Source organism: Mobula birostris, chromosome 9 (genome assembly GCF_030028105.1).
Source record: "Mobula birostris isolate sMobBir1 chromosome 9, sMobBir1.hap1, whole genome shotgun sequence".
Classification (NCBI taxonomy): Eukaryota; Metazoa; Chordata; class Chondrichthyes; order Myliobatiformes; family Myliobatidae; genus Mobula; species Mobula birostris.
In genome coordinates this window covers 70,479,658-70,494,687 of record NC_092378.1, presented here as the reverse complement: position 1 = coordinate 70,494,687, position 15,030 = coordinate 70,479,658, and the positions used below count along the sequence as shown (strand labels likewise).

The 15,030-nt window shown below is 38.2% G+C and overlaps 1 protein-coding gene across 12 annotated transcripts in view; it reads left to right on the top strand.

Annotated features, from left to right (window-relative positions):
- LOC140202828 (ubiquitin carboxyl-terminal hydrolase 15-like) overlaps positions 1-15,030 on the top strand; it is a 112,999-nt gene that overhangs the window by 11,223 nt on the left and 86,746 nt on the right. For 9 of the 12 annotated variants that reach the window (XR_011887199.1, XR_011887198.1, XR_011887197.1 and 6 more), the window contains exons 2-4: positions 3,836-3,963; positions 6,815-6,945; positions 13,137-13,263. Coding sequence is in view for 7 of the 12 variants with exons in the window: in XM_072268249.1 (XP_072124350.1) it covers positions 3,836-3,963; positions 6,815-6,945; positions 13,137-13,263 (386 nt within the window). In the remaining 5 variants the exon portion in view is untranslated. Of the gene's footprint in view, positions 1-2,432; positions 2,583-3,835; positions 3,964-6,629; positions 6,667-6,814; positions 6,946-8,053; positions 8,125-13,136; positions 13,264-15,030 lie in introns of those variants that run through there. The other 3 variants (XM_072268250.1, XM_072268254.1, XM_072268251.1) reach the window with 3 other exon arrangements.

Here is a 15,030-nt window from a genome sequence, read left to right as displayed (position 1 = left end):
AACAGAAAGCAGAATACAGTGTTACAGTTGCAGAGAAAGGCTATATGCCTTGAGCATTTCAGTTACTGCGCGGCCATACACCCGTGCGGCTTAGAGGGAACAGTGCTTGCAAATCTATTTAAGCATTTATCAACATTTCATATACAAAGCATAGATTTGTGGAATACCCTTTTATCACTGGCATTTTATAAATATAGAAATTTTGTTAGTTCACTGTTTTCAGGCAATTATTTTGGAGAAGGCTACAAATTGATCTGTAGAACTTTTCCTCTGGTTAACAATAGATTGGTGAAGTTTCATCAGTTTAAATTGGTTACAGGATAAATGAATGTTCCCTATAATTAAATTATCTTTGCATACGTACATTGAAATAAAAATTAAGATGAGAGTATTTTTCTAATATTCTCTCCTAGCCATCATAAATTTGAGGACATCTTAATTTTCACGGGCTAGTTCATCTGTTGTCTTTGGTTCTGTGAATCTATTTTGTTTCTATTCTAAACAGCAGCTGTTAAGTTCCTCCATGACAAGCCCATTCGCCCTCTCCACCATCACCTCTAGATCTACACCCTGAATGCTTCTGGATGCTTCTCCACCATTGGCAACCAATTCTTCTGCTCCTTAGAACCTGAGTTTGTTTGTTTGTTTCCCCTTCTGTTTCTCAGTATTTCTTACTTTATAACACACAGGTTAGAAGCAACTTGCTGATGATCCCTTTAAATTATGTTCTCGGTCTGTTTCTGAGTATTCCTTGCCTTTAAACACACGGGTTTAGAAGCAGTTTGCCTATATTCCCTCTATACTGCTTGTGCAACTTTGTACTAAATTTAGTTTGGGGAAACACATTGAGACTTTTCACTTCATCAAAAGCCATACAAGTTGTCATATCCGGGGATTATTGGAGCACCAAAGACTTTGCTACAGGAATTGTTGAGTCATACATCATTGTTTGCATCTCTGATGCAAATCTGATTAAATATTTGAAGCATGTAGGTGGAGGAAGAGGGTAAGTTAAGGTGTTGGAATTCACCCCAGAACATTCAGTAATAAATCAATGTGGTGCTCACACTAGACCTTTTAGAAATTAAACATATTTTTTGGGATCTCTGATATTCTCAGTGCTTTCATCTTTACTGATGCATGTGTATCTGTAATTTTAAAATGAGGTTTCTAATTATTTGTTAATAAGCTCTTCATTAACATTTCTAAATTTCACTTGAAAATTGTGTAGAGATTTCTTAAAAGTTTGCAAATCAATAATTGGCTAAAATGTCTTGATATATATGTGTGTGTGTGTGTGTGTGTATATATATATATATATATATATATATATATACATACACACACACACACACACACACACACATACATATATATACACACAAATAAAAGTTTGGAATGCCATAGAGTTTCTTAATTTTGAGCCAACTTTGCAGATAGGTGCTTTTTGCATTGGTTTAGTTGTCACTTGCAAGTGTTTGACTATGCAGATAATTTTTATATCGGAAGTTATGTTCTGTCTTCTGCATTCTTCATGGTGCACACTGCTCTCATTCCACCGAGATGTAGCACTGAGCGTCATAGGAAGTCATTCCTGCCTGTGGCCATCAAACTTTACAACTCCTCCCTTGGAGAGTCAGACACCCTGAGCCAATAGGCTGGTCCTGGACTTATTTCATAATTTACTGGCATAATTTACATATTACTATTTAACTATTTATGGTTTTATTACTATTTATTATTTATGGAGCAACTGTAACGAAAACCAATTTCCCCCGGGATCAATAAAGTATGACTATATGAGCATATTTTGTTAATGTCAGTTAAACAAATAAAATCTTGCATAATACTCAACCAAGTAGCTGCATTCGGAAATGTTTGTTCCAGGCAGCTTACTGAAACTAAATTTCTGATTTCTTTTCTAAAAAATTTCTGTTTTAAGACAAAAACTGGAACTATAAAGATGTGAATAAACTGAAAGACAAAGGACATAAGGGAGGACAGATTGTTCAGATTTAAAAATGCTTTAAGATGATGAAGCAAATGAAGAGATTTTGAAATTTGTTATTTTCTGCTTTTTCTGCATTTGTTTGATTCTGGGGTTTGAGATGTTGGAGGAAAATGAGTGTTGAGCAGATTTTGCTCAATTCACTTCGGATAATCAGATGTATTCTGAGTCCAACTCAGGAGAATATTTCTGGACAATGCATGTGGCTTACTCAACTGTTTGTAGAAAGGTGGGAAATGGAATTGAGGTGATGGTATTTTTTGCCTTTCTTGTTCAGAGCTGTGCCCAGGAACTCCCTTTATCTCACTTCTTACAGATTGTTAATTTATACTTTTGTAAAAGATTTCTATTCAGTTGTACATGAATTTAAAAGCAGTTAAAATTCAGTAAATTCCATAGCTCTTTTTGGTTGTTCCCAAAACAGGAAGTGATGCAAAAGAACTTCCTGGGCACATCTGCGAAGAAGAAATACAAAATGGCATCTCCTTGTGTTCATAGCCTAAGTGAACTATCTCCAATTACTGATACCAACAAATTTTGTCAATTGGACACGGGGGAAAAAAATGAAATAGTGGTAAGTAATTATTCAGCATGCCCTATTGGAATTTATTTCCTACCCCTTTTTGTATCTAATGAAAGTGCCAGATGTTCAAAGGCTAGTCAACATATCAAATTCTGGACACAGAGCAAAGGTATATTTCGCTTGAACAGCACAGTAACTTCAAACCTGAAGCATGGTGCACACCGCTCTGTAGTACTTTCTTTTGAACTTTTCCAAAGATCGATTTTTTTTTTTCACCACTTTTCCCTTCACCTGAACTCGATCTATGCTGGGAATAGAATTGTGGAGCATGTAGCGTGGGTGGTCAGTATTTCCCTGAAGCCTTGTCCAAATTGTGGTCGGAGTGATTGTAGTCAGTTGTTAAGTCATTGGTTGTTTTAAGATAAGTTTTTGTGTTGAATTTGGTACTCATGATATGGTCTCCTCAACATGGGAGAAACCAAATGTAGATTGAGTGACTGCTTTGCATTCCACAAGGGCCATCATGAGCTTCAAATCATCACTTTAATTCTCCTTACCACTTTCACTCGAGCAGAATAAAGGCCTTTCTTCATTCTCCTATGTTGCTCCAACAATGCCCAATATCAGCTCAGGGAAACAGCACCTTATCTTCTGCCTGGGCATGTTTTAAGGCATTGGAACTTAATGTCTGAATTTAACAGTTTTAGATAACTTTTTTTTCTCCTTGATTTCCACAGATAGGGGTATACCTTCAGTTTTTTTTGTTTTTCTGTTTTCTTTCCAGTCTTCATCTGGTTTTTAAAGTTATTATTAATAATTATCACTCTCTTGGTTTGTATCTCTTCTCTATCCTTTCCACCCTCCCTTTTCCTCCCCATGTTAGCTCACTTCTCCAAATCTAATGATGAAACCTTGACCTGAAGTGCAGATGATATCTCTCCCCAGTTGCTTGACCTGCTGAGTGATTCCAGTATTTGCTGTTTTGGTTCCTCTTTTTCTATCATTCATGTGTATTTTTAAGCAAACAAGGAGCATTGGCCAAGGTTGATTTTTGTCCTCCAAACTGGTAATTCCAACCTACATGAGCCTGGGTCCTTTCTAATCTTATCTTCAGTTCCAAGCTGGTTCATGTCACTAAGTCATCTGGATACCTTAACATTACTTGTTTACCTAAGGTGCAGTTGCTTATTAATCAAAGCTTTGATTATTATCTATGTAATCCAATTTGTAAATCCCTTTCCTTTTCAGTTTTCTTACTTATGCTATCAGCGTTCTTTTAACACAGCTCTCATTTATCATCACAGGTATCTGGTGGATAGCCGCTGGTTTAAGCAGTGGAAGAAATATGTTGGTTTTGATAGCTGGGACAAATACCAGATGGGAGATCAAAATGTGTATCCTGGTCCTATTGACAATTCTGGGCTCCTGAAAGGTTTGGCTACTTGTTTTTTTTTAAATGCAAAAAATCATTGCATTAATAACTTGATAATTTGTTTACTTTGTAATAAAAGCAACACCATAAAAGACTGCTGTGTAGTTGCTAGCCAATATGTCTTCAAGATACATAGTGATATATAGAAGGGTTTAAAAACAGATCTGGATAAATACTGTTCAATTAGCTCTGCCAAAGATAATTCAAAAATAATATTTGCCGTGCACTGAAAAGTTTAAATATTAGGCTGACCTACCTGAGCTGATGAACTGGGCACCAATGATATTATTAATCTGATCAATTGTTATCTGCAATTATTGTTCTCTGCTTTTGGTCATCTTTAATGCATTTTCCTCAATTTGCAAATGCAACAACCTGAAATCTCTTTGGGCCTAAATTTATGCTCATTATTGAACAGAGATGACGGCAGCATTGGCTCCAGTCCTAATTACCTGAATGTGGTTGAAACGGAATGAGACCTTTGGCTTACTTTCACCAACTAGTATGCCGCATTCGTTAGTGTCGGCGTAGTTGTGTTTGCTTTTGTGGAAAGGTGTGGTAGTTCCATTGTTAAATGTGTACCTTCAGTCAAATTACGTGAAGCACACCTATTTAACTTAGTCATTTGTTCAGTCACATGAAAAGGTGAAAAACAAATAAAATTAAGCTGGTTTTCACTTGCCAAGCCCTGTCATAGAGCATCATCAGCTGGCATGTTCAGTCATGTTAAGCTTCAATTGTTCATCATATTGTTCTAGCCCAATAGTATGTTGCTGCCATGTGGTACTCTGCAGTGCAGTACTTGCTTTCTGGCAAGACAACTGAAAAAAATATTTTCAAGATTATTTAATGTCATTTCCAACACAGGAGAATGAAATGCAGGTAATGGTGACTCCAGATCTGATGTAGCACAAAAGAAATTCTATTAGATAAAGAACAAGATAATAATTTAAAAAGCACAATAAATATAAATACATAAGACAGCTTTTATGTACATTGACTGTATGTACATAAAGTAACACTAGGTACAGGAGTATCTATACATAAGGTGACTGATAGAAAAAGATAAAGTAGAGGTGATGGGGGTGTGGAGAGGTGGGTTAGTGGATTATTTAAAATAAATCTTTCTTATTATTAAGTCATTGTCAATAAAACAAGTTATGTGTACTGTAAGTGTACTATTTGTGGGAGCTGACTATGTGCACATTGGCTGCTTCATTTCCTATCTTGCAATCATTGAGAGATAAATTAGAAATAAAGCCAGGATGTAGTATTACATAGTAATATATTTAGTATGAAAAGATTGCAGTGAAAATGAAGTACAACTTTTTATTTCAACTGAAATGCTTCCAAATAGACATTAAAATCAAGTTTCCTTCAGAGATTGTGCAAAGGTGTCTAGTTTAATGTCTTTTCATACCAGAGGAAGAAAATCAATGTATGATTGTTGACTAGAATGAACTATTTGGGGAGAAATGCAAAAATAAGAATTGATGCAGAATGTAAAACCATGCAAAATTAGGAGGCTGGGAGGAAAGCTTTAGAAGTGGGACTTGGAATGAATCTTACCAAGAGATTCTGCAGATGCTGGAAATCCAGAGCAACACACACAAAATGCTGGAGGAACTCAGCAGGTCAGGCAGCATCAATGGAGAAGAATAAACAGTGGACACTTCGGGCTGATACCCTTCATTGTCTGTTTATTCCTCTCCATAGATGCTGCCTGACCTGAGTTTCTCCATCATTTTGTGTGTTGGTCTGGAATGAATCTCCACTGTTCCCTAGAGGTGAAGAGATGGATTCCTGCAGGCATACCTGGGTAAAAATTTGCTGAATAGTTGGTATATGCACGAAATGGACTTCTTTAGAAAGTGGTGGTGTCTGTGCACAAATTCCATCCCACCTCCCTCCACCCCCCCCCCCCGAGTTCCAAAGCTAAAGCACCATGAGATAAAACCCTTTTAAAAGTACAAGGTTACAAACTTTCATGAAATATCATGCAGTGCAGCCTATTAGGTAAATGGAGTAACACCCAGAAGATATTTACACATACATACTTCAACCCATCATCCCAACTGGGCGATAGGCCGCCGACAGTAGCTTGCCAGAGTCCTCTGTCCTGTCCCAGTCTTTCATGTTGTGTCCAGGTGTAGCGTAACTTCTTGGTGTATCCTTCCTCTCCCGGAGTGAGGTCACTGGAGCTTCTGTTGGCATTTCTGTAGCTCTGTGTTTTTATGGGATGGGGTTGCTGGTCCCGTGTCCAACCTTCCTCCTTTCGCGTCTGAATTTGGGGCCACCTATGGCAAAGTTATTTACACATAGGGAAGGCAAATAGTTGGATATTTTTAGGCAGAATGAATGTGCTTAGTGATTTGCTTATTATATATGTTTAATTTTTCACATTTGATTATAATTTATCCTCAGAGAAATGATATAGGTTTAATGCAAATTTTACATTATTGAAAGCAATTACAAAACTTATAACTGTATGCTTAGAAGCAGTAAAGTAAACACTAGTGTGTTTAGTTTCAAATTTACTAGGATGCAAAGAACTGTTTGTATAGAATGATAGAGTTAATACAGTTTAGAAACTGGCCATTCAGCCCACCATACCTGTTCTTTCTCTTTGGTAGAGCTATTGAACAAGTCCAATTCCTCCACCTTATGGATATAGCGAACATTGTCTCATAAGACGCAAAGCAGGTGCAAAACTTTATGTAAATATTATTAAATAGACCCAATTCTAGCTTTATTGATGATTTTACTGTGTTGCATTTCTGAATGAGCAGATTAGAATATATCTGACTTTGACCTTTCTGAGATTTGTGTTTCTGCATTTGTTCTATTATAGATGGTGATTCACAGGCCCTAAAAGAGCATCTCATAGATGAGCTGGATTACATACTGGTGCCCACAGAAGGCTGGAATAAGCTGGTCAGTTGGTATGGACTGACAGAGAGTCAGGAACCAATTGCACGAAAGGTATGCAGTCTGTTATGGTACAGTGTTTTGCTTCAATGATAGAAGTCATATATTTTGTGGATGTTAGGTAAGCAATCTGCAAGGGAAAGAATAGAACGGTATCCTGATAGAGGGATGAGAGATGAGTCACATGACACGTGTCAGCATTGGCAATTAAGCCCAAAAGGTCTTTGTTCATACTGTAGGTTCCATGCAAAACCTGACTGTCTGATAACCTTAAGAGAAAGTATTTACATCACAATTTTTGATTATGTTGTGTAAATATACACTGATTTTGATGTCAGCTTTCCAGAAGAGCTGGTCTAAAAAGTTGCATTCAGTTTAATAAATAGTAATTAATTTTATTTTAAAGATTAGCTTTATTTGTCATTTATACTTCGAAACATGCAGTGAAATGCGTTGTTTTGTGTCAGCATCCAACACAGTGCATGGATGTGCAAGGGGCAGCCTACAAGTATTGTCAGGCTTCCTGCGCCAACATAGCATGCCCACAATTTACTAAAGTCTAACCATACATCTTTGGAATTTTGGAGGAAACCAGAGTACCCAAAGGGAACCCAAGCAGTACATGGGAGAACATTCAGGCTCCTAACAGACAGCGGGAGGAATCAAACCCTGATTCGTGATTGCTGGCACTGTAAAGAGATAGCACTAATTGCTACGCTAACCATATAATCTGGAATCTTCATGTTCATAACTCTTCAAATACTGCTGAAACGTGTTATAATGCTGTTCAAATACTGAGTCAGTCAAAGGGTGCATGTATGTTATTTTATTAATTCCTTTCTAGTGCATGTATTGAGTATCAGAAATATTTTTGTACTTGGTATTCTAGAGTGAGATCCATTATCTTCCATCACCATCTGTATCAGGACTGATGCTAAAAGTAATTGGGATTATGGTTTTCCTGAGAATTAATCTATTATAGTTTCATTTTTTAATTAATTTTCTTACTCCTTGCAAACAGCTTATAATGCAGTTGGATCTTTTTGCTCCCTTGATAAAAATTTTATTACATTCGATTTGATATACCTGTGTATGTGATTGGACTTGTTTCCCTGCATAGATAGATCTCACCCAGTGATTGCACATGCACTTTGTCTTACAGCTACTTGGAAACCAAGACTAACATTGATGGTCGAATACGTAAACATTGGAATAAATGGTCTATTCCATGTAAATATTGTCTTCTGTTGATCACAAAACATTTCTGTGCAGTGATGCTAGCCCGCTATGATGCTTTTTGGCATGATTTCCCTTCTACTGAATTACTTGAAGATAGAAATAAGCTTGCAAATGTAAAGCTGCTTACATGTAAAGGCATCTTATGTGCTTTATGGCCAGTTACTCTTTAACGTTGAAATGCATTTAATAGATGCTAGCCTTTAATGAACTTACTAACATCTTGGGATCCATGTTCATAGTCCCTCAAAGTTGGTAGGGTGATTAAGAAGGCATATGGTGTGTTGGCCTTCAGTAATTGAGGGATTGAGTTGAAGAGCCATGAGGTAATGTTACAACTCTACAGAACATTAAATTGTACCTTTGAACTGGTAGACCACACTTGAAGTATTGTGTTTCTTTCCAGTTGCCTCATCGTAGGAAGGCTGTGGAAGCTTTAGTGAGGGTGCAGAGGAGATTTACCAGAATGTTGCCTGGATTAGAGAGCGTGTCTTTTGAGGAAAGGTTGAGCGAGCTAGGGCTTTTCCCATTGGAGCAGATGCTGAGAGGTTACTTGATTGAGGTGTATAAGGTGGTAAGAGGCATAGGTAGAGTAGATAGCGAATGACTTTTTCCAGAGTGGAAATGGCTAATATGAGGGGTATTATTTTAAGGTGGTTGGAGGAAAGTATAGGAAGTAGTTTTTTTTTTACACAGTGGTGGGTGTATCGAACGCACTGCGGGGATGGTGATAAAGGTGGATACCTTAGGGACATTGAAGAGACTCTTAGACACATAGATGATAGAAAAATGGAGGGCTTACAGCACTCTGCAAAAGTCTTAGGTCACTAGATGTTTATATATATATTTTGTTTTAGATATTTTTTGTCTTCTGCAGTAGTGTATCAGTAGAGAAGAGCAAATTTTAGAGTTCTAAACATGCATTTTCCAAAAAAATTCAATATTACAGAGAAATTTTTGTTGATGTTAAAGAAAGTAACATATTGAGTAATAAACCACTTTTCAAATTTAAAACTTGGTTACTTTGTACGTATACAGCCCAGTGCATGATTAAACAAAGATAACAAATAGATGCTAATGATCAATGGCATAGTAAGTTGAATGAACTAAACTGATTAATTAAAACAAAAGTGGATGTAGAGGAGCTGGGTGAAGGACAACCAAACTAAAATGTGGGCGTGTGGCAGATGTGACAGCTTAACCTCCAAATCATCAATTCTTGCACTACGGCAAGAGTGAGCATAACAACATGCACAAGGTGGTCATCCTGCATCGGCAAATGATTTTTCCTCACAAGCAGAAATTTCATGGCAGACAGAAATTGCAAAATGTGCTGTCCAAATTCTTCTGAAGAAACATAAAGAAACTGGCAAGTTTGAGGAACCAGAAATGCAGTGGTCGGCCAAGGAAACTGTGTGCAGCAGGTGAGAGAACATCAAACTGGTGTCCCGATTAAATCAGAAGAAGCCCAGCACTGCTGTCAGCTCTGAACTCTCAGAAACCACTGGAAACCAAGTACACCCCTCTACAGTCCGGAGAAGGCTTGTCAGAAGTGGTCTTCGTGGAAGAGTTGTTGCCAAAAATCTAGTCCTCCAAATTGGAAATACAGCTGAGAGACTCATCTTTGCACAAAAGCACAAGGACTGGGGTGCTGAACAATAGCAGCAAGTGCTATGAACTGAGAAATCAAATTTTGAAGTTTTTTGCCCAAACAGGAGGCAGTTTGTCCAAAGAAGAGTTGAAGAGTGCTATGTGAATAAGTGTCTGCAGCCAACAGTGAGGCATGGCGGAGGTTCCCTGCAAGCTTAGGGCTGCATTTTTATAAATGGAGTTGGTGATCTGGTCAGAACTAATGGAATCATCAATGCTGAGTACAAGCAGATTTTTATCCATCACACAATACTATCAGGGAGGCTTCTGATCGGCCCCTTCTTCACTCTGCAGCAGGACATTGATCCCAGTCACACGACCAAGGTTATAAAGAACCAACTGCAGTGAAAAAAAGAATGAAAGAATTCTGCAACAAATGGTATGGTCTCCATAGAACCCTGATCTCAACGTCATCAGGGCTGTTTAGGATTACCTGGAGAGACAGGAGCAAGGGAGACAGCCAAAGTCTGCAGAAGAATTGTGGCAAGTGAAAGTGAAAATGTGGCAACTTGCCACGTTTTCTCAACCAGCTGATTTTCTTATAAAACTGCATGGCTGTGTATCTATGAGATTTGACACAGTTTTAAAAGCAATGGGTGGCCACACTGAATATTGATTTGATCTAGTGTTTTTTTCTACTTGTTTATTGCTCTTTATAATTTTTTTTGATATTAGAAACTTCATTATTTTTTTGAAAACATCTTTTCTATTTTTATTTACACGTGCCTGACTTTTTACTTAGTACTGTAGTTGAGAGAGAAGAATTAGATTGATTTTAGAGTAGGTTAAAAGATCAGCACATCTCTGTGGGCCAAAAGGCCTTTACTATGTTCTAAGGTTGAGATAAATAGCAAGTTGGTAATGATGCTGTAAATGGTTTGATGTGTAGTCATTCAACATCATTATTTGGGTGCAAAGTATTGGCCTGAATAATGCCCAGACCTCCGTGATGTGTCTTGAATTGGGTAAGAATGTTATCACTTTCAAAGCCGATAATTTGACTTTTATGCAGATGCTCTTTACATGCAGTATACTGTTTTCACATTAAAAGGGAAGATGGTTGCGGGGAAGCCCACTTGACCAATTACATAAATCTTTCCACACAATATTAAAGCAAATAATAAATGGAATAAAATTGTTCTATACAAAAAAGCTTTAATTGTGGTATTCACTTACTATAAAGTATATACAGTGCCTTGATAAAGTATTCAGCCCCCACAACTATTTTCACATTTTACTGTCTCATTTTCTAAATTAAAAATATATTGAAGTAGGATTTTTGAACTAATCTGCAAAACATTGTGTAACATGTCAAATCAAAAGAAAATTTCCAAAACGCATCAACAATTAACTAAAAATTAAAAACCAAGTTTGTGAGGCTGAAAAAAAACATTAATTCCCTTTGTAACTATGTTAACTTTCTTCAGATGCAATGCTATATATTACCTAACCAACTCACCCAGTTTGTTAATGTAGAAGATTGGAGGATTATTGGTTTTCAATGAATTCATAAGAATAAATACCGCCACTCTTTGTAAAGTCCAACAGTATGGTAGATTTTCAACAGACTAAACCAAATGAAAATGAAAGAGCATTCAGGACAAGTCAAGGCAATGGTAATGGAGAAGCACAAATCTGGGGAAGAGTATAAGACCATCTTAAAGGAACTGAACATATCTTGGAGCTGAAATAGTGAAAAAAATATGAAAACACTGCCTAGATCAGGCCACCCTTTTAAACTTAGACACTGAAAAAGAATGGCACTTGTAAGAAAGACTACTGTAATGGCAACAGTCACTCTGAGTGAGCTGCAGCAGTCATTGGCTCTGACTGAAGATGAAGGTCATGGCTCCACAATCTCTAAGGCCTTGCACAAAAAGTGTATTTATGGAAGAGCGGCGAGGAAGAAGCCCTGGCTTCAAAAAAAGCTAATCTTTGCCCATCAAGACTTTACAAAACATCGCTTAGAAGATGCTGTGAAGATGTGGAAGAAGGTTTTGTGATTGGATGAGACTAAAGTGGAACTTTTTGGCCTCAACAGTTAGTGGTATGTGTGGTGTAAATCCAATACTGTGCATCAGCCACGTAACACCATCCCTACGTAAAGTATGATGGAGGTACCATCATGTTATGGGGATGCTTTTCAGCAGCTGGGAGTGGAAATCTGGTCAGGATAGGATGGAAGGGAAAATGAATGCTGCTAAATTCAAAGAGATCATGGATAAAAACCTACTGGCTTCTGCCAGAAAGCTGAAACTAGGGAGGAAGTTTGTCTTTCAGCAGGACAGCAATCCAAAGCATACTGCCAGAGTGGCTTCATTTGAAAAGAGTTGATGTCCTTGAGTGGCCCAGAGTCTTGACCTTGACCCAATTTTACATCTTTGGCAAGACCTCAAGTTTGCTGTCCATCACCACTCCACAACTAACCTGACACAGCTTGAGCAAATCTCGCAAAGAGGAGTGGGCAGATCTTGCTTCATCACAAGCTAATCGAGACTTTTCCAAAAAGACTACTGGATGCAATATCTCTGAGAGGTGCTTCAACTAAGCACTGAGTAAAGGGGGATGAATACTTTTCAACTACTGACATTTCAGATGTTGTATTTTTAGTTTTCCATTCATTACAATGTTCCCTGTTTCTTGGGCTCTACTGTGGGAGTGGGGGAAAGAGCATGTAATTTACAAATAAAAATTATCAGTTAAATTGATCAAAATCCCTGATTGTAATATCTGATTGCCTAATTTCAAATTTCCCATGTCACCACACCAAACCATTTGCCTGTACTGTACTTCAGTCAATTTCACTTGCTCTTCATTTGTCGTTTCTTTTTCTTTATTATCCAAGGGCGAGGTGATCATCAAGTGGGTTAGAGGTGTTTATTTAATCCTAACCTAACTACCTGTGATTTGGCACTGCACGGGCTCCAATCATTCCAAATTTGTATACTCATTTGTGTGAACAAAGGATTGAGAGCTGAATACTTTTCCAAAGCACTGTAACTGTTGGTACATAGAATTGCACTGGAGTGCACTGGAGTTTGAGCGCAATGTAAGGAACACAAACAAGTTTGAAGCTTAATTTGCTTCACACTACTTCAAACTTGTTAATGAGTTCCTTTTAAAAAGAAAAAGTCTTGGTATTCTGCACAGGAATGGAGTAAGTATGTGTGAAGACTGACTTTTCATGCTCTTCTACTGATCATTGCTTCAGAGTGCAACATTTGTAGTTTACTACATGAGGCAATTATAACAGTTGAGGTTAATGAACATTTTCCACAAGGCTAGCACTGCAGTATTTCTAAGAAACTTGAGGGGAATGTTATTTCTTTGATTGCTGATATATTGATTTATTTTTTCAGGTAGTGGAACAGGGTATGTTTGTGAAGCACTGCAAGGTAGAGGTGTATTTAACGGAACTGAAATTATGTGAAAATGGAAACATGAACAGTGTGATAACAAGGCGATTTAGCAAAGCCGACATCATAGGTATGTGATTAGTCTCGAGTGTTTAATTTTTCTTTTGCTGCTCTACTTTGCTTCCTTTTGCTGAAGACATTGTTTTCTCTTGGATGCAACTTGAAAATTGCTAAATGGTTTATGGTACTGAGGTATAGTGAAAAACCTTTGTTTTACATGCCATCCATGCAGCTCATTCCATAAAAAAAAGGCATCCGTTAGTCTTGCGAGACCATGGATCTGCGCCTGGAAAGTCTTCACTCTCCAGGGCGCAGGCCTGGGCAAGGTTGTATGGAAGACCAGCAGTTGCCCATGCTGCAAGTCTCCCCTCTCCACGACACTGATGTTGTCCAAGGGAAGGGCACTAGGACCCATACAGCTTGGCACCGGTGTCGTCGCAGAGCACTGTGATTAAGTGCCTTGCTCAAGGACACAACACGCTGCCTCAGCTGGGGCTCGAACTCACGACCTTCAGATCACTAGCCGAACGCCTTAACCACTTGGCCACATGCCCACGCAAGCTCATTCCATTACACCAGTGCAATGCAGTAGTATAACACAAAGCAATAACAGAATGCAGAACAGTGTTACAGTTACAGAGGAAGTGAAGTGCAGTGCAGGCAAACTATAAGGTGCAAGGCTATAATGAACTAGACTATGAGATCAAGAGTAATGTAGCAAGATTGAAGCAGTACTCTACCCTGGGATATATGCTTTCAGGCTTTTGCATTTTCGGCCCAGATGGATGGGAGAGAAGAGCGAATGTCCGGGGTGGGTGGAGTCTTTGATTATGTTGGCTGTCCTATCGAGAAGTGTAGGCAGGGTCCATGGAGTGTAGGCTGGTTTCTGTGATGTGCTGGGCCGTACCCACAGATCTAAGCAGGTTTTCATGCAGTCTACATGGTTGGACCAGAATAGGCTGTTGGATATGTTCACTCCTGGGATCTTCTTGATCTTGGCACCATTGATGTAAACAAGAGTGTGTGTGCATCGACCCGGCCCCCCCCATCCGTCCCTGAGTCAATGACCAGCTGTTTTGCTTTACTGAGATTGACAGAAAGGTTGTTGTCACGGCACCATGCCACTAGGCTCTCTAACTCCCTCGACTCATAACTTGAGAGTTGGCCCACTACGTTGGTGTCATATGCAAACTAATAGATGGAGTTCAAACAGGATCTGGCCATGTAGTCGTGCATATGGGTAGAACAGACAAGCTTACTAGAAACTAGGAACAGAATCATTTTGTATGGGTCACTTTTCGCAGTAAAGGAAGCTGAATGGACTCTCCAGTTTAAAAAAATGTCATTGCTACTGGGATAATCATCCAGAGGCACATGCTCAAATCCCAGTCTGCTAACTGGAGATTTAAATTCTGTTAACAACGTGGGTCTGGAGTAGAAATAATATCTGTAATAGTATGCATAAAGCTGCCAATTTGTTATTAAAGTCTTGTCTGAAATACTGTTTAGGGAAGTAAATCTGCCATGTTTGTCATATGTGGTCTGGGTGTGACGAATAATAGTTGTGCTTAATCTGAGTGATATTTGCTATGGAAATTTATTTTTTAAAGATCTTTGTTGCAACAGAGACATTTCTTAGAAGTTCTTTAAGGCAAAAACTCACCATCTGGATGGCAATTATAAAATACTGAATTTATTTGCATCTACTGTATCTGACAGACAGATCTCACTAATTGTACCTTCATTGATGCTGCTTGACTTGCTAAATTTTCCATTGTAGTTCGTTTACTTAATTGAAATCATTCATCAGAACTGTCACTTGCTTATCAACCTTTAA